The 18,737-nt window shown below is 38.9% G+C and overlaps 1 protein-coding gene across 1 annotated transcript in view; it reads left to right on the plus strand.

Moving 5' to 3' along the window:
* The window catches only part of LOC118808498 (cadherin-22-like), a 116,675-nt gene that overhangs the window by 82,036 nt on the left and 15,902 nt on the right, over nucleotides 1–18,737 (plus strand). The window contains exon 9 of the mRNA XM_036571222.1: nucleotides 14,432–14,549. Coding sequence (XP_036427115.1) covers nucleotides 14,432–14,549 — 118 coding nt within the window. The remainder of the gene's footprint in view (nucleotides 1–14,431; nucleotides 14,550–18,737) is intronic.

An 18,737-nucleotide genomic window follows, 5' to 3' on the forward strand; every position in this document is an offset into this window, starting at 1 on the left:
ACAGTTGACCGTTTAACCTCTCCCGAACTTATATACTGGATATTACATACTGAACTGTATTGCTGTAAGGAAACCTAATATACTTGCTCTGAAAGCACTGCAGCTGGACGTTTTTGAGAAACTACTTCTAGGCAGAACCGTTCATTATTTAATTTCCAGTCAAAACGGCCATTAAATACAAGTTAATCAAGTTACAAGTCATCATTTTTCAGATGTTTTGGAGGAGATTAGATATAAAATGCATATGTACTTACATAAGGAAGCAGAAAGTCATAGGAAAATACGTGAAAAAGCAAGAATTTAAGAAACTGGAATTTGAAAATGATGAAAAATTCCTAACAACCGTGCGAGACCTGGCAGACCACCAAAACTGTCCCCATCAGATAATCAGCACTTAAAGCTTTCATCTTTGAGAGAGGGGAGAAAATCAAGCTTCACTCTTGCTTCAGACCTGAAGAGAAGTGAAGGCGTTTATGTCCATCCTTCCACTGTGAGAAGACAGCTCAACACTATGGATCTGAAAAGATGTGTAGCGGTTAAGAAGACCTTACTGAGAAAAGAAAATAGACAAAAAATAAAAAAAATTCAAGCAAAGAAGCTGCTGGTGTTCTAAGAACAATGGACTGACCAGCCTTAACATCACTGAATGTTTTTGACATTACTTGGTTCATGAGGAGCAAAAAATGCAACCAACATCTAAGACTGAACTTTAGAGGTGTGGAAAAATATCCCTGCATATTTCTTTGAAAAACTGAAAGGAAGTACCAAAAAGAATGGAAGCTGTAATAAAGGTGAAGAGTGGACACACTAAACAATGGGACATATATTTAATGTGAGAGTTTTGACTTTTAAATAAACCAAGGGTGGTCTCTGACTTCTGCACCGTACTGTACATCCTGTTTTTGTCAGGCCAGTGCCGCTGGATTTCTAGTTTCTCAACTATTGTGAGCAGACCTGCTCTTGCTGAATTAGGAAGGCTGTGTTTTGAATTATCTCGTGCTTTTTCTGTTTACTCTAAGCTTCTGCAGCATATTTATTGCTGGATGTACTGTGTTTACCAGGCATGTATGTGAGAGGGTGGATATGGGGAAACATGGGTCACACACAGATCTGAGCAAATACACTGATCTTCAGCTCATTATGTTCAGAAAGACAGGCATGTTTTTGATGTGATCATGGGATCTGCACGGTCTGCATAATTTGAAGGAACTGGGAATCCCTGTCAAACTGAGAAATTCAATTCTGTGTGTAAGGTTTTTTTTCCTTAATTCAGCATCATATCAAGCAACGAGCTATGAATTCAGCAGAGAACTTGTTGTTCTTGCATTCTTTAATCCCTTGAATTTTAGGTTTATCAGGTTTATTTACTAGGCTTATTAAAGGGCAGTTCCTCTGTTTTTTTTTTGTTTGTTTTGTTTTTTTGTTCTCATTATCTGAATAATTATCAAGATGTAAACAAAGTCTTTCAGAGTAGTTGAATGAAATGCTCTGTTCTAGAGAAACTTGCCGAGTTAGAATTGTTCACAGTGGTGGTGATAGGAACCAGACATCTGAAGAACTAAATGACTCTTAAAGCTCCCTTACATAAAGTTATTACATTGATTGGTTACAAATAAACTGTCTGATTCCCAAAACATTCTTTAAGTCATTCATGGCACAGAGGTACATAGAGGGTGTTATAAGGCAAAATATACATTAAAGAAAAAGTATTTAAAAAGTCAGAAGGAGCACCAGTCATTTCTGATAGTAAATAAAATAGCTATATTTGCATTATAGACATCACGGCTCCTGGTTCCTATCACCACCACTGTGAAGAAAATCAGAGCCAGTTTCTTTACAATAAACCATTTCATATCAGCCCACTCTGAATGACTGTTTACATCTTAATGATTGAATTATGCAGAAATGTTGAAAAATGAAGAAAACAAAGGTTTTACATTTGCTTATTTGAGCCAGCTTCTGACAGTTTTGATAGAGCAGCTCCACATGGGCATCCCATCAGCAAGCAAGCATCTATTTCTAGCCTTTACATTTCTCACTCTCTATGATAAATACAATCTGGCTTGCTTTGCCCAAGTTTTTATGCTAATTGATCACTTATGGTGATAGACTCAGTGTTTTTGAACCTGGTGAGTCTCGCTCATTATGGCTTAAATTGCGGTTATGGCACTACACAGTAGGAGTAATTGCTCTGTCTGTATGATCTCTGTATCTTTATTTTTGTTTTTATTGTGGTGTGTTTATTGCAGTGGTGTTTCTGTGTGTTCTGCAAAGCTAATTTCCTCCACAGGGACGATAAAGATGGATATATATATGGAGAAACTGATATGATTAGCATAACAGACTGAGCCAGTTGTCTGCTTTACCCTCCACAAGCCTGCAGAAAGTATATATTATTGTAAAGGAAGCTTAATTAATGTTCTGCTCCAGATCTATTGTACTACACAATCCAGAGGGGACCGTGACCCCTGCTGTTCACAAATGCATTTAAAGTGAAAAATGACAACTGTAACCTCTCTTTTTCAAAAAGGTTTAGCATAAAATATTGCTCTCATTAAAGTATAACACACTTTCCGAGCCTCCTGCTGCATCCTTAGCACGCAGGCCATAGTAATAGCTTCATGATAACCTGTAGCATATTGTTATGAATTGTGGCGTGTTGTCCCTCCCCACGGGGCTCTATTTGTACTGTAAATTGGCTGCAGAAGAAAGCAGAGATCAGAGAGATGGGGGGCTGCGTTGCCGTTTGCGTATTAAAATGAGAACCAACTTTGCCCTGACTCTCGCTGGACGATTAATCACCTTGATGAGTAGGAAGGCAAGCAGCCCTGTGGATGAGGGAGTAATTAGAGGTATTTTTCTCTCACCTGTGCTGCAGTGGCTAGACAGACTTCTTTTCGGTCCACTCAAATGAAAATGGATGCTCATTCATGGATCCCAGAACCAGGTAAAATAGTATTAAAAACATTCAACATATGACCTAATGAGTCATTAAAAAAGCTAATTTTGGAATGCTATTTTTGTGAGTTAGTGGGCTTTAAAAAAAAGAAAACCAAAATTTGGTCCTCTGATATGCATTATACACATAGAGTACCAATTTAAAAGTTTGCATATGCTTAATTGACAACTTTTATCCAAGAGCTGAAATGTGTTCAATTTGTTTTGAATATAAATCTAAAAAGTGAAGTTAATTTCTGTGCTTTTTTAATCCAAAACAAAAATATGCATCATTCACTTGTAATGTAACTCAGCAGGTAGTTTTCAACTACTGAGGACACAGTGCAAAATTCAGAGGCCAGGCTTCATTTATTTAATTACCAGTCAAAATGGTCATGAATTACAAGTTAATTATTTTTCAGCATCAGAAAAAGGCAGTAATTTTATAATCACTCAGAAGCCTCAACAATAAAATATAATTCACATTCATTTCAACATTTATTGTGTCCACCAGCTACACATCCGTTCAGGCTTACAGCGCTGAGTTGTCTTCTCACAGTGAAAGGATGGACAGAAACACCTGTGGATTTTTTTTTTTTTCAGATATGAAGCAGCTTGATTTTCTCCTCTCTCTCAAAGTTGAAAACTTCAAGTGCTGTTTATCTGATTGGGACAGATAAAAAGATTGATTTATTGATCTGGAAGGTCTTGCACAGTTAAGTGTCCCATTTTCTCTGTAACGTTAAGTAATTTTTTTGAAGTCTAGTTTTGGAAACTCCTGTTTTCTTCTTTTCCCATCAGTGCATTATCTTATGTATAATCTCCTCAAAAATATCTTCTAAAAATGATTAACTTATATTTAATGTCCATTTTAACTGGAAGTTAAATAAATGAATTGTGGGAACTTATTTAAGCTCATTTGAAAAGCATCTCATGGTGTAAGGCAGTAACAAAGCAAAGAATGGCTACTTTGAAGAATCTGTAATGTAAGATTTAATCACTGAATGTCATAAGTGGTGTATTTTCAATGCCCTGGTTATTACTGTATATGGAAAAGAGTAAAAATAAGGAAAAGCCTTCTGTGAGCAGCTTGCCAATTTTTTGACTGGTGTTTTGACTTATGTTCGAAGAAGATACCAATCATACATCAAGCATGAGATTCGCATAAAAAATGCATTTGGGATTCTATCCCTGCAGAGTTGTAACTGCACAACTTTCCTGATAAGAAACCATACATTTAAAAAAGTCCAAATCCCACCTTATACTTCATCTCTACAAGTATTTACGGTGCGAAAAGTTGCTTACTCGCTCCATAATCTTATAGCATTATGTATACAGCCGGCCCAATTAAGCAAGCTTTGTTCCTCTGCCATGTTCACATGCTATCTCGCGGCGCTCTCACGCTCACTCGCTTCTAGGCTCAGGTTTCTGATGGCACGACGGTAAAATCAGATTAGCTTAAGCCGCTAAATGCACGGAGTTTGATCCCATTTGAGGGATGACAACACAGCATATTTGTGTTTAAAGGGGGACTGAATCAGAGCGGGAGGGAGAGAGAAAAGGGGTCTGAGACGTAAATAAAAGGCCTTACACGACAGCCTGTAAGCAGCTTTGGCTCAGGGACAGAGCTCCCCATCCAGAGACGTGACACTTCTGTATAACAGACAGAGACAGAGAGAAAGAGAGAGTGAAACTGTATATGCTGTCTGGTCAGATTTAATAACTGACCTTAAGGTTAATTCAGAAAGAGCCTGAAGTCAAGACTGGCAAAATCCTAAACTGATCAGGTTTATCCAACCCTAGTCTCAGTAAAACATGCTTTGAATTCTACAATTTCAACTCTGGAATTGAGCCATATGGTGTATGTGAAAACTATATATATAGAAGATCAGGTTGTGATACAGTAAAATAAAGCCTATAAAAAGATTACAGCAAACAGTTAATGACTGGGTGTCTTACACTGCAGAGTCTGGGAAAGGTGTGTAGTTTTATAGTACCTTTAGTTTATATTACCTTTAGCTGCACATGTCTAAGAACAGAGATCTACATATTCTGACACGTCTACCATCTATTCACATACAAGATGACAAAGAGACAGATGTAGTTTACTCATATGAGGTATGCAGTCCCTCCTCTCTCTTCTTCTCCTTTTCTATCTCTGATTTCTGCCAATTCATGATCTCTCTCATAATCTGGCATTGTCTCCTGGCCTAGCCCTCGCTCTGATTGACACGTGGAGCAGGCTTTCGAACATGCCGCATTCAACTCGTAACCCTGTGGTATTTGGGCATAAGAGCCTGATCAGATGAAAAGGGACAGATATCATATAGTGCCGTGTGTGCAGGAAAAGGCCGGGTGGAAAGGCAAATACTAAGAATGGCCCGGGGACGGGAGGCCTGTCAACTTCGCACAAGATATCAAACAGCGCTGAGCAGCCTCACTGACAGATCACAAGGGCTTGGTCCTCCCCTGGGAGTGTCCCAGCCAGATGACTAATGTTAGGGAGAAAACACACACATGCACACCCGTGCACGCATATACAGCGGTCTGCAAAAGGACAGACAATGTAACATGGTTACACAGACAGATAAATGCTACAGATCTCCAATTCTATTGTTTTTTTGCATCATTTGAAAAATTATCTTTATAAGGAATGGACCAACATAAATGGGCCAAAATTACCTGGGGTTTCTGGTTACATTAACTTTCATTAAAAATTATATATAATTATATATACATATTTGTCTGATCCACTCGTACAAGCGCAAACAAGCTAACACATCATTGTCACTGCAGTGCTGAGAATGACACACCAGCCAAATAATACGTGCTCTGTGGTGGTCCTATGGGGGTCCTGTCCTTTGAATAACAGGGTAAAAGGGGGTTAACAAAGTATGCAGAGAAACAGATGGACTATAATGTCTGTAATTGTAGAACTACAAAGTGCTCCTATATGGCAAGTGGACCTAATACATGCATATACTGTAAACAGACATGTCCATCAGGCTCTGTTCTGTTTCTTATCGTGAGAGAGAGAAGTAGGAGAATTCATTGTGCAATATCATGCAAATTGCAAACTGCTGACTGATCAAAAGATTAATTGATTATTTTTTTAAATGGAGTAAATGAGAATGGTTTCAAGCACAAAATATAATCTTAAATTATTATATCACTGATTTAAGGAACAAAGTTATCCAACATGTTAATCACCCATGTGGAAAAAGTAATTGCCCCCTTTAGTTACTCAAGCAACAAATTAACCAAATTTAATTGATAATGAGATTCAGCTGACTGAAGACAGGCAAGTTTGCAGCCAGCCTTGCTGAATGTAAACCTCACTCTCATTGAAGTCTACCATCAGAGTGATGTAGTCGCCACAAAGATTTTAGAAGCACACCTGGCCATGATCAAAAGAAAATCCAAAGGAAATCAAACTCTGTTGAAACATCAATCTGAAAAGGGCTACAAAAGTTTCTAAGACATCATCAAACCAGAGCGAGAACCATTATCTACAATTTTAGAACCTCAGAAATACTGGATAATCATTCCACGAGTAGCTGGTGTGACAAAATTTCCCAAATGAACCAAAGGTTCCAGGAGGACATACAAGTTCCCGCAGTTCTCTCTGGCCTCAGCAAAGGGAAAAAAAAACATCCCGAAGTGTACATTTTGGACAAGTCCCTTTATATCTCTTAAGGAGAGTGTCTGTTTATCTGTCCTTTAACTGAAGTGTAAACATAACTGAGTCATGCAGCAAGACAATGAATCAAAACAGAAAAGCAAACCCACCTCTGAATGGCTAAAAAGAAACAGAGAAAAGTTTTGGAGTGGCCTAGCTGAAGTCCTGACTTGAACCCACTAGAGAAGATGCGGCAGGGCTTCAAACGAGTGCATGCTGGACAACCTAGCAATATATCTGAATTAAAGCAGTTCTGCAACGAGGGGTGAACTGAGATTCCTCCACAACAGTGTGAAGGCTAATGTCAAATTGTAGGAAATGTAATGCAAGAAGTCATGCGATAAGTTATTCATTTTAAGGGGAAGACTCCTTTTTCACATGGCTGATTCACATGCTAGATATTGTTGATCCTTATATAAATAAAATAATGCTTTTAAATAAATGTCTTATTTTTGGCAAGGGTCTGTGTCTAATATGAAATTTTGTTTACAGATCTAAAAGCATTCACTGTGATGAATATGCAGTAATGGAGAAAGTTAGGTACTGTAATTATGATCAACCACAAAAGTGAGGAGACCATCCTTCATTTAGTTCATTTAAAGTCAAAACAGCCTTTAAGTACAAGTTATTGCTTTTTCAGCATTGGGGGTAATAACAGAAAACACACTGTCGCTGTCCGTTAACTGTCCAGTTAATGTAAAAAGTTTTGGAGTTTGGGCATTTTAATGTTCCATCATAACAATTTCACACATTTCAAAGAGCAGCTACTGTGCTTAAACGTTGTAGAAAAATAAAAATAAAGTAGATTTATTTGGGGGAGGTGGACGGGGGTGATATATTTAACAGAACATTCCACAGAAGCCCCAACAACTAAATATTATATCAGTTTTTTCAGTATTTAGTTTGTGCAAACTTTGCCTTTATTACAGCTTCCATTCTTCTCTTAGAAGTTGGATGCATTTTCTGCTTCTCATGATCCAAGTAAGCCCAAACACATTGTGATGTTGAGGTCTGGACTCTGGGGTGGTCAGTCTATTGTTCTGAGAACACCAGCAGTGTCAAGAGAGGGTCAGGAGAGGGGCATGAGATATCTAAGAAATCTAAGGGCCTCTTGACAGCTACACATCCTTTCAGACTCATAGCGTTGAGTTGTTTGTCACAGTGGAAGGAAGGACAGAAATACCAGTGGATTTTTCCAGATGTGGAGCAAGAGTGGAGCATGATTTTCTCCTCTCTCAAGCTTTAAGTGCTGTTTATCTGATAGGGACAGTTTTTCTCTACCCTTCAATACATTTTTAAAGTTAATTTCTGGAAACTTCTGATTTTTTACTTATTTTCATTAGATTTTTTTCTTTTTATATGCAAGTGGATTGTTTTATATCTAATCTCCTCAGAAGTGTCTCCTAAAACCTAATGGCTGGAAACTACATAAATGAAGGGTGGTCTCTTACTTTTGCACAGTACTGTAAAGAACATTTACTTTGTCTTGAAAACACCGGACAGACAGCACTCGTTTTTCTCTTGATTTTGTTCTCTCTCATGGGGCTCCTCTCACCCTTCTAATGTGAATGCAATCTCTGCGCACAGACCTTTAGTCCTGCAGGGCTCTGGAGAAAGTGCCGGGGTTTTGGGGAAAGTTCCCACGTCCACCTGTCCAGACCCAAAGCTAAAAGGGTCAGGAGAGGAGCATTAGATAAAATCTAATTAGGGGATTGGGCTTGAGGGAGCTGTTGCTATTCAATATACTCCCACACACTCTTTTCTTCACACACACACACTCTGTCCCTCAGACACATATTGCTTCTCCCTCTCTCTCTCTCTTCACATTATCCACCTGGTCTCAGTGTGTTACTCCAAACTGGTGTCGTTTGGGTTGTAGGTGGTGTTGTCCTTGCCACTTACATTGTTCACCTGACAAAAAAACATTCAGCCTGGGATCATTTTTTTGCAGCTGTTTGCAATGCTCATTATTACTTGCTGCTTTTTTTAACTGTGTAAACAAGGGCTGTTTTGAGGGGTAGGAGGACAGGAGAAAAAGGTGAAGAAAGGAAAGAGAAGGAGGAAGGAGGATCTGTGCAGATGCTTCCCCCACATCGCTTCCCTCAGTAGCTCAGGGAACAGAGGTTACACTGAATCTTCAATCTTAAAAAGATTATCAGAGTATATGTTTCCACCCTTGTAGTGAGAGAAGTCATAACAGTGCATGTTTGTTTCAAGGCCCACACAACTTCCTGTAATCCTGTATTGCGGACAAAACTGTGCCCCAGTGCCACCGGGTTACGGGCACACTTAACAGATGGGATTAATTTCACATGGGAAGGTGGGGTGATGTACACTAACCATGACACTGTAATGTTTACGACTGAAATCTTGGTATCCACCTTATTCCAGAATAAGGACAGGACAGAACTTCCAGTGTAAAGTGTGAACAGACAATCTCTTAAATGCCAACATCCTAACATGAGAGAAATGTGGAAATAAATAAAAAATGTAATCCTTATTACTGGGATGCCTGAATGCTTGTGGGCCAATGTTTGTAATCGATGCATCAACAGAAACCTAAACATGTGTGAGTCAGAGGATTCTATTTATAGCCTACAAAATTACTCACAGTAATAAAGTCATATCATTTCAACTTTTCAATTTTGTTTATACTGTCAGGTACAAACATTAAACCATAAGGAAATAACATTAGCAATGTTTAATGTAGAAATCTGCTTGAAACTTTCTTAAACCAGTGCTATGATCATGCTCCTCATACATTCACCATGGTCTGCTAGCAGTGTTAGCTTGCTGCTATATCCGATTTTGAGGTCAGTTCCAGTTAAACTCATAACAGGAAATTCTTTTTATTGTATGTCCTGGTTTTTAAGTAGCTCCTTCTGTGAAGACTTGAACTCAATATCTGTGTTTTATTATTAGAGTGTTAGCTTGTTAGGTTTCTGTTTACCCACTCAGCCTAGTCTAGTGAGGGCAGAACATATCCAGAGAATATAACGTAAACCAGTTAAAAAGAGTCTGTTAGCAGCAACTTGTGATGTTCAACCAGCAATTCATCACCTGGCTGCATTTGGTGAGCATGGATTTCAACAACAACTGGGCTTTTTCTGTAATTTTACGTGTTTTAATGTTCTGAGCCATACCCTTGAGGTAGGACAATGTATCTCTGCTTAATTTGGGGCACAGAGAACAGCTAAACGCTTCTTCTCCTTCATACTTAAACTACTTTTCCACAGTGTGTGCTGGAATATTTACTGACATGGTAATTCACACAGGAAATAACAACCTGGGGTTATTTCTATGGTTCCTTTAATAGTAGGTTAAAGCTGCCAGAATTTTTAATGACTCAGGAGCGCTGTCCGTGACAATTACTGACATGGTGGATTCAGATGGGACTAAAATCATTAAGAAATGCCAGAAATCTTTAAATTACCTATCTCCTCATGTAAAACCAATCCCTGTCCAAATAGTGCTAAAGTGTATCAAGTTGAGTTTATGTTAAATTAGGCAAGCTGTTGTCTAGGGTTGTGCTAATCATGAATTGTTTTAGTTAATTCCAATTTCTGTACAGTTAAATCAGCCAATGTTTAATTTATTTGACTAATAAAATGAAGATACATAGTGATGATATGCTATCCTGTGTTTTCATGACAGATTTTGTTCAGTAATACAACAAATATAGTAAACACTTACATGTAAAAGAAGGCATCATATATCACACATTATGGCATCTGTCATGACAACAGTCATTACTAGTAATTGTCATGGCAGATGTCATTATGTTTGATGTCATGACTGCTTCTATCACATGCTAATTCCTTCTAGTACTCTAGTTAAACATCATGACATCATACATTATGATGTATGTCATCATAATTACCAGTAATGGTAACAGGACACTATTGGAAGTAATCTGTCATGAAGACTCAAAGCAGCATGACATAATATGTTTACAGCATGGTTGTGTTTAGGGTTCAAGTAAATTTATACCTTTTTTTTTGGTTGTTTTTTTTTTTTGAAAAGGGAGAAGCAACAAAGATAATAATGGTAGTTATGTGCTCTTCACCTAAATCTTGAACTGTAGAGGCTAAAGGAGTATACTCATGAAACATGCAGGTAAATAGCCCAAACAGGCACACAGGGGAAGCATTCACAGTGGCAACCATACATTTTCATGCTGTCTTAGTCTGGCACTTAAAACATTATAACATTCAAATGCAACATGAGTGTCCATTCTTGCAATGCCTTACGCAAAACAGCTTAAACATCCATGTCCTATGAAAACTCTTTTCAGCATATTTTTTGGTATCGGTTAGCCGAGTGAAATGGGCCTGGTCCTTTTCTAGAACACTCACCTTCTTGCTGCACCATCATAATTACTACTATTAGTGCTTTCTCACTGTTGTGTCAACAAGCTTGAAAATCCTCCCCGCTGGGTAGTTTAAGTAATGCTTAAAACTGTTTATTTTAAAGAGAGGGCCTTTCTCAGCATGTAAAAATCTGGCTTTATTTATTGAACATGCTTGCTGGCAACGGAATAGCATTTTGCATCATTTTTTGGCTTGGTTTTCTGCTCATATTAGATCAAATGCATTTGTTTAAAGCTGCACTATGTAAGATCTTTTTTCGGTAAAACTGAAAGAAGTAGCACCTACTGAGTCACTAGTCGCAAAAACATGGTGTCCTTGCGCTGCCTGAAATAATAATTTGGGCATGAAGTCGGATTTCGCAGGAGTTTTCGGACCATGTCACGCGTCTTTACGCATTATCGCCACATGCACAGGCTCAGAAAGAAGGTCGGGTTCGATTTCTAGGTCTCAAATGCAAAATCAACATAAACTGATGAAAACATGATGACAACAACAGGTAATTCACTTACACCCTCAAAAAACTTGACCTTTACCAAGTTTAAACTGAATTCTCTTTAAATGTTTGCACACAATCATCAGATTCATCCACTTGGGGAAGGGGTCTGAAACACAACTAAAGTTACAAAATGTTCTTGAAATTACACGCAAACACATTTCCATCAGAGTGTTTCCAAATACTCAAATCTGACGTAGTGTAACTCTGATCTTTTTTTTCAGAACTTATTTCACCTGAAGTGTACTTGATTGAATTTCTTTTTTTCTCTGAAAGGCAAGGTGGGAAAACTCTGGTCATTTAGCATTATTGCACTGTTGCTCTTTCTCTACACGAGAGTGACTCACAACAGCCAGAGTTTGAACATAAAGACCTCGTGAGACTAAAGAAGTTTCCAAATGTCATATATATAAAAAGTGCTGAGTCGATATGTTTAAGCAGCATACAAGACAATTTTGAAGCACTTTCTTACCAAGGCATATGTGGTATATCATACACTATATGTCCAAAAGTATGAGGACATCCCTCCTAATTATTGAGCGCAGGTGTTTCAGCCACACCCATTGCTATCAGGTGTATAAAATCAAGCACATAACCATGCAGTCTCCATAGACAAACACTGGTGCAGAATGGGACTGCCAGCAGAATGGGAGAGTGACTTTAAATGTGGCACTGTCATAGGATGATGCCACCTTTGCCTCAGATAAGTTTGTGAAATGTCTGCTAGGTCTGCCCCGGTCAACTGTAAGTGTTCTTGTGAGAAGGAAGCGTATCGAAGCAACAACTGCTCAGCCATCTGGCAGTCTGATGGACAAATCTAAATTTGGTGGATGCCAGGAGAACACTAGCTACCGGAATGCATAGTGCCAATAGTAAAGTTTGGTGGAAGAGGGTTTCAGGGTTCGGGATAGGTCCCTTCATTCCAGTGAAAAGGCATTGTTATACAATACAGTGTAGACAATCATATGCTTCCAACTTTGTGGCAACAGCTTGGGGAAGGTCCCTATGCACAAAGCAAGGTCTATAAAAACATGATTTGAAAGATCTGGTGTGAAGGAACTCCAACATCAGTGTCTGACCCCTCTTGACTGAATGGGCACAAATTCCTACAGATACACGCCAAAATCTTGTTGAAAGCCTTCCCATAAGAGTAGAGGGTTTTACAGCCATAAAGGGGGGCCAACTCCATATTAACGACCATGGTTTTGAAATGGGATGCAAGCTCATATAGGTGTGATAGTCATGTGTCCACATACTTTCGGCCTTATAGTGTAACATTTTTTGAGGCTTGGGCTGGACTGAGTCAAAGAGAGCACAGACGGCTGTGCCGAGATATTAATTCTTAAGATCTTGCTGAGCGCTCCTTTACATTAGCCCATTTGTTTAATTACAGCTATCCCAAGCAAAAGGTTCACAGCATGTGTGATAACCATCCCCGTTCAGGGCACTGAACGACAAAGCAAAGGCCTGAGGTTCTTTTTTCCTCTCTCTTCTAGCTCTCTTTCTCTCCACGCTAGAATGACTCACAGCAGCCAGGGTTTGAAAGCGTCTATAACTCTAATTAGATGTTTAGTCCAATTAAGAGTGAGCCCGTGCCAAAACACATCAAACGCGGACTGGTTATATCACACTGAGGCAGAGGTCAACGTCACAGTGTGAGCGAGAAGGAGTTAGAGGAGAGGAGGAATGATAAGAGGGGATGGAAACAGACGGTGAAGGAGAGAAGATAAAACACTAGTGAGGGGAAACAGTACAGTACAGCCAAGAGAGGCAAAAAGAAAGAAAAAACTGCACAATATGAGAGGAGAGAGAGAGAGAGAGAGAGAGAGAGAGAGAGAGAGAGAGAGAGAGAAAGAGATTATTGAAACCCTTATCCTTGCTCCCTTTTTTAAGAAGCCTGCTGTGAATTTAAAAAGTGAGCGCAGAGCACATTAAAGGCACATGTAAGTGGCGGAATTATTCGCCAGGGAGTTTAGCAGCAGCGGCCTCTAATCAGACTTAGTCAAACCAGCCATGTCCTCCAGGATAAGGGATTGAAACCCAAAAAAACCTGCTCTTCTCTCCGGATCTCCTCCTTTAATCATTTTGAAGAGTGCCACTGAGAAGGAACCAAAGTTGTTTGTATGCAGTCTCCTTTGAGCATAAACATTGCCTGAGAAGCATTTTGTCCTTGCTGTCACTTTGTCTCTCTCTGTGTGTGCGTGTGCGAGAGAGAGAGAGAGAGAGAGAGAGGGAGAGAGAGGGGAGAGTGCACGCCATTGTGCTTCTTTATTCCCTGTAAGTGCGCTTCCCTTTATTTGTCGGCGCGCCTTTGTGCGAGTGTCCCTCTCTGACTTTGTTCATACTTAGGGGGAGGGAGGGGTGGCTAAGAATGAGAGAAAGCGAAAGATTTGCTCAGGGAAGTATTTCAGTCCTCTCTAATTTCCAATTTGGATTTCCTCAGCCTCCCTGAAGAGTGACATAAATACTGCATGAGCCTTTTGAGGAGCGTGTAATGAGAAAAGAGCAATAAGCGAACATGGGAATTTCAACTTGATTGTCTGGAGTGCTGCCTGCTCTCCTTCCTTCCTTCCTCCCTCCCTCTCTCTCTCACTCTCTCTCTCTCTCGTGCTCACTCGCTTTCTCCATTCACTCCTTTAAACACATCCATCTGTTGCTTTACAGGATGTGCTAATTTAATAACGGGGCCTGGTTTCAGAAAACACCCTTTTCGCAAGTGTTCCCACTTTGACTCCATTTCACCCACTTCCGTGCCCACAGTTCGGTGATGTACAGCAAAAATGTGATTCATCAAAGTGCACTTGCTGCTCTGTGAGCTCTGTAATAGAGAGCCAATGTGCAAATTACCGTTATGACCAAGTCGTGATATGAGAAGAAAATGACAAAGAGGATTAGTAATTTTTTTTTCTTTCTGTTCTCATTTTCACCCTTTTTTTTCTCCCTCCCCTCTAGCTCATTCACACCATCAGCGTGGTGGACCGGGATGAACCTCAGTCTGGCCACCGCTTCTATTTCACACTAGCGCCCGAAGCCTCCAACAACCGCCATTTCGCACTGTGGGACGTTAAAGGTGAGAATTATGTTCATTTATTAGACTGCTTCACACAGAAATGAAGATCAGCAGCCAGAATTTCAACAAAATAAATCAAAAACAGAAGACGCCATTGTTTCCTTTACTGTTTCATTGAACTAGTGTTTTTTTTTCTCCTTTAGCAAAGTTTAGCATATAAGCTGTAGACACAGAAGCCAAAAGATTTCACTTTTTATTAGGGAGGTAAAGAATGTTAGGTACAATCTCAGTTGCTAATATTAAAATAGAGGATGCTTGTATGCCTTGCTCAGACCCAGATTAACTTTAAGAAAGTTATTAGTTTAATTTTGCTATACTATTTAATTGTAATTACATTTAATCCATAATGCATTCAATATTCTATATGAATATTCTGTTCTGTCAGCTAACAGACACCAGTGCTGGCTAGCATCATGCTCAGTAATGGGGAGAGGGAGGGCCATCCTACACATCCAGAGAGATGCCAATTATGCTGTCTTGGACTCCCAGCCACACAAGGCTGTGTACTGAACTCGTGACCTCCCAACGATAGGGCCAACACTTGGATAGATGCACCCTTCAGGGCACCTTCTAAGATTTTACGGTTTTCCTAGAGCAATTTTTGCAGTTTTTTTGACAGCCGACATGTTTTCGTGCAGTATTATCTTCATGTTTTAATTGGAACGGACAGTTATTATTCCTCTGCTTATATATTCATAGGGACCATTATTGTTTGTATTATTCTTGGCTCATTTACAGCAGAAATACTGAAAATGAAGAAGTAGTTAAAACGGCACAGAGATTGAAACATCCCATTATTTGTTTAATTGTGCAAATAACTACAGATAATTGTTTTCACACATGCTTCTCCAATATTTTTTTTCTTTTCTTTTGGCTATTTCGGGTCTTTTTTCCCCAGACGCTGCCCCCACGGAACTAAACAGGGTTGTTTATTAGCATAGTGATGTATGTGTGAGTGGATGTGATGCACGACTAAATCAAGATTGATACTGATCTGACACAACGAAAATGTCAGCCGAGAGAGCCAGGGAAATGTCAACAGTGCGCGTGAGGCCAGCTGGGGGCATACATACGTACAAACACTCAGGCACCAGCCTGAACATGACACATGGCCTCTGTTTCCGCAGAGATTATACACTTCTGTTGTCGCATGCATTGCACATATACGTATATGTACTGCATATGTGATACACTGCAAAAAATGATACCTTCTTATCTTAAATCTAGTCAACATGCCTAAAATTTCTCATTTTGAGATTGTATGGGTGGGAAATATTAAATTTTTGTTACTGTTATGTGTTTTGAGCATATCATAGATATAGTCAGGACTTAAAGAACACCTAACAACTGTACGTTTCATTACAAAGAGAGCATAATTAGTCCCGTTTAATTAGATATAGTGAAGAATAGTATGTAAAATGTTAAATATAATAATTTGTACTTACCATTTTGCTAGCAGTTTTTAAATGTGGTACTACTAGTGTATTTTGTCTGTGTCAAAACGTTGTGATGCGTATTGTTAAAATGTCTTGGAATATAATGATATACTGCTGTTTCCATATCGCCCACCTCTGGTTCTAAGAATATTATGTGATTAACTTATTTCTAGAATTTTTTTCAAGCAGTATTTCATGAAATGAGCAAACTTGTCTGGCTAAAGAATAAGACAATTCTCAAATCTCAAAATGTGAAATATTAGATATGTTGACTAGTTTAAAGAAGTTTTCACTTGCCAGTTATCACTTTTTGCAGTGTATACATGTATACATACCAACACTCTTATGCATACTGTATTAAATTAGCAAAAATAAGTCTTTTTTCATGCACATAGTACATAGCCAGCTAAAACATTGCCAGATATTCTCCAAGACTACACCTACATGTCCACCCCCCTCTGTTTTCTCTCCTTCTCTTCTTCTCTCCTGTGCTTTAGTCTCTCTCTCTCTCAAAGCCACATTTTCTATCTCCCCTCTCTACCATACTTCTGATTCCATGGACACATTTGTCAACCTGTCAGATTGGATCTGTCACTTTTCCCTTTCACCACGGCGGCTTCACATTGCATTCTGTCTCCCTGCGTTCTGACACACGAGGACAAACATGCGCTTTTTTCATGCCTGAAAACTTTTTAGGCAGGGCTAGAAGTGCATGAAACTATTCTTCGCCATTGACAAAGCGGCTCTTCCAAGATATTATCATATTAAAGTTTTACTCTGTGCTTTGAATGACAATGCCTCGTTCCTCTGAACACTACTTCACAATGCACACGTTGAAAATTTGATTGACGAGTCCAAACAAAACGTATTTTGTCTTATCTTTCTCATTGTAGACAGCTCATCTGGAGGTTGTCAATACCACTCTGCTGTTTCCTTAGACCGGTGTCTGCTTCATCTTCTGATCATACATCACATGCAGACGTAGATTTTTCAGCATCCAAATTCTTCCCACCAGTTTTCAAACTACTGTTAAAGTTGATAGAAAAAATTGGTTGAATTATAGATCTCATTGTAATCATAAGACGTACATTGTATATATTACCAAAAGGTAAATTTCTCTTCAGTTATTTATGACATCTGAGCTGCCACTTTATTTTACCAGTTTGTGCTTAATGTTAAAGACTTGGAAATCGATGTTTAAGATTTGTTATGCTTCTCAGTGCTGTGCACTGCATTTATGAGAACAAGAGTGTCTTTGAAAGATGATTTACTGGAGGAGTCAAAGCACAATGTCACAATGCTTTTACTCAGCAGAACCTGCCTTCACCCCGAACAGATCTGGTAATATGAGAGAGTATTTATCAGGAACTCTCGCTTGAGCCGCTTAGATGACGTGATATATGCCCCCCATGATGGATGGCTCTGGTGCGTGTTTGCAGGTCCGTCAGTGGAGTCAGGCTCATACTTTTTCACTGAGATTTGCTGTTTGTCAGTGCAACATACACTCATATATCCACTGTTTCACTATCTGTCTGCTAAGCTTTGGAGTTTGCTTGGTGGAACAAAAGCTGCACACTGTTTATTTGTTGTTTGTCTTAACCACTAGACACACAGGCTTAATAAGCAAATATCAATCAGCAAAGAAATGAGTAAATTCATAAAGGCTTTTGAACAGATTCTGCTATCAGAGATTCTGCTAGAGACTACCATAAATTAAAGGAAAAGCCAGTATTAAGGGTCTTAGTAAGGTGTTGGGCCACCACAAGCTGCCAGAAAAGCTTTGAACCCTGGGAAAGACTCTACATGTATACTGGAGGGATTCACCATTCTTCCACAAGATATTCCCTCAACTGGTGTTTTGATGATGGAGGTGGACAGCGCTGTCTAACAAGTTGGTCCATAATCTCCCGCTGGTGTTCACCTGAGCTGAGAACTATGGAAGCCACAGCATATATGATTTAAATCATTTTCATACTCAAACTGTTTAGCAACTACTTGTGTCTTGTGGATGGGGGCTTTTGTATTTTGACTTTTGACTACGAATTTTGCCTACATAGTTTTTTATCTAACGTTTTACTGAACACTGTTAATTGAAATACTGGAAAAATTACCCATAGTTTTTTCCCCCCAAACAGCCATTCAAATGACAATTTGACACCGCATGAATGCTGCAGGTGTAGACTCATTTAAGCATATTTTCATCTGTGCCTATTGGCAATTATTTCTGTCACCACATGCCTACTAACAATAAAAAAATATTATTAGTAGTATAAATACATAGTGTTTAATAAACAGTTATCAATTAAATCAAATAAGTGTAATATACAGCAGAATTATATTGTGATAGCATCATTCCAGCTTATTATTATTATTATTATTGCGAGGAAAGTGTTGGCAAAACAAACACTTAAAGCTGCGTTCTCCGTGGATTAGTTGATCACTGAATTCATTTCATATGCTTTATCTACTATGTGATATGAATGAATCCATGTTGGTGTAAATTATATAATAATGGTTAAGGTAGCTAAGTTACACACACGAGTGTTCAATATGCTGCGTCAAGTTTTCATTTGAATGGTTCCTCCTGTATGCAGCAGTATTTTTGCCTTTAATAATATACTCAGCCTACCAAATAAAAAAAACGACAAGAAAAACCATACATATAAAATCACTTTTTTCTGCATGTCTGTAGACCAGTATCTATAGATTTTGCATCACTGAACTCTCAAATATGCATTTGTCTTTGTACTGA

This window comes from Colossoma macropomum, unplaced genomic scaffold (genome assembly GCF_904425465.1).
Source record: "Colossoma macropomum unplaced genomic scaffold, Colossoma_macropomum, whole genome shotgun sequence".
Lineage (NCBI taxonomy): Eukaryota > Metazoa > Chordata > Actinopteri > Characiformes > Serrasalmidae > Colossoma > Colossoma macropomum.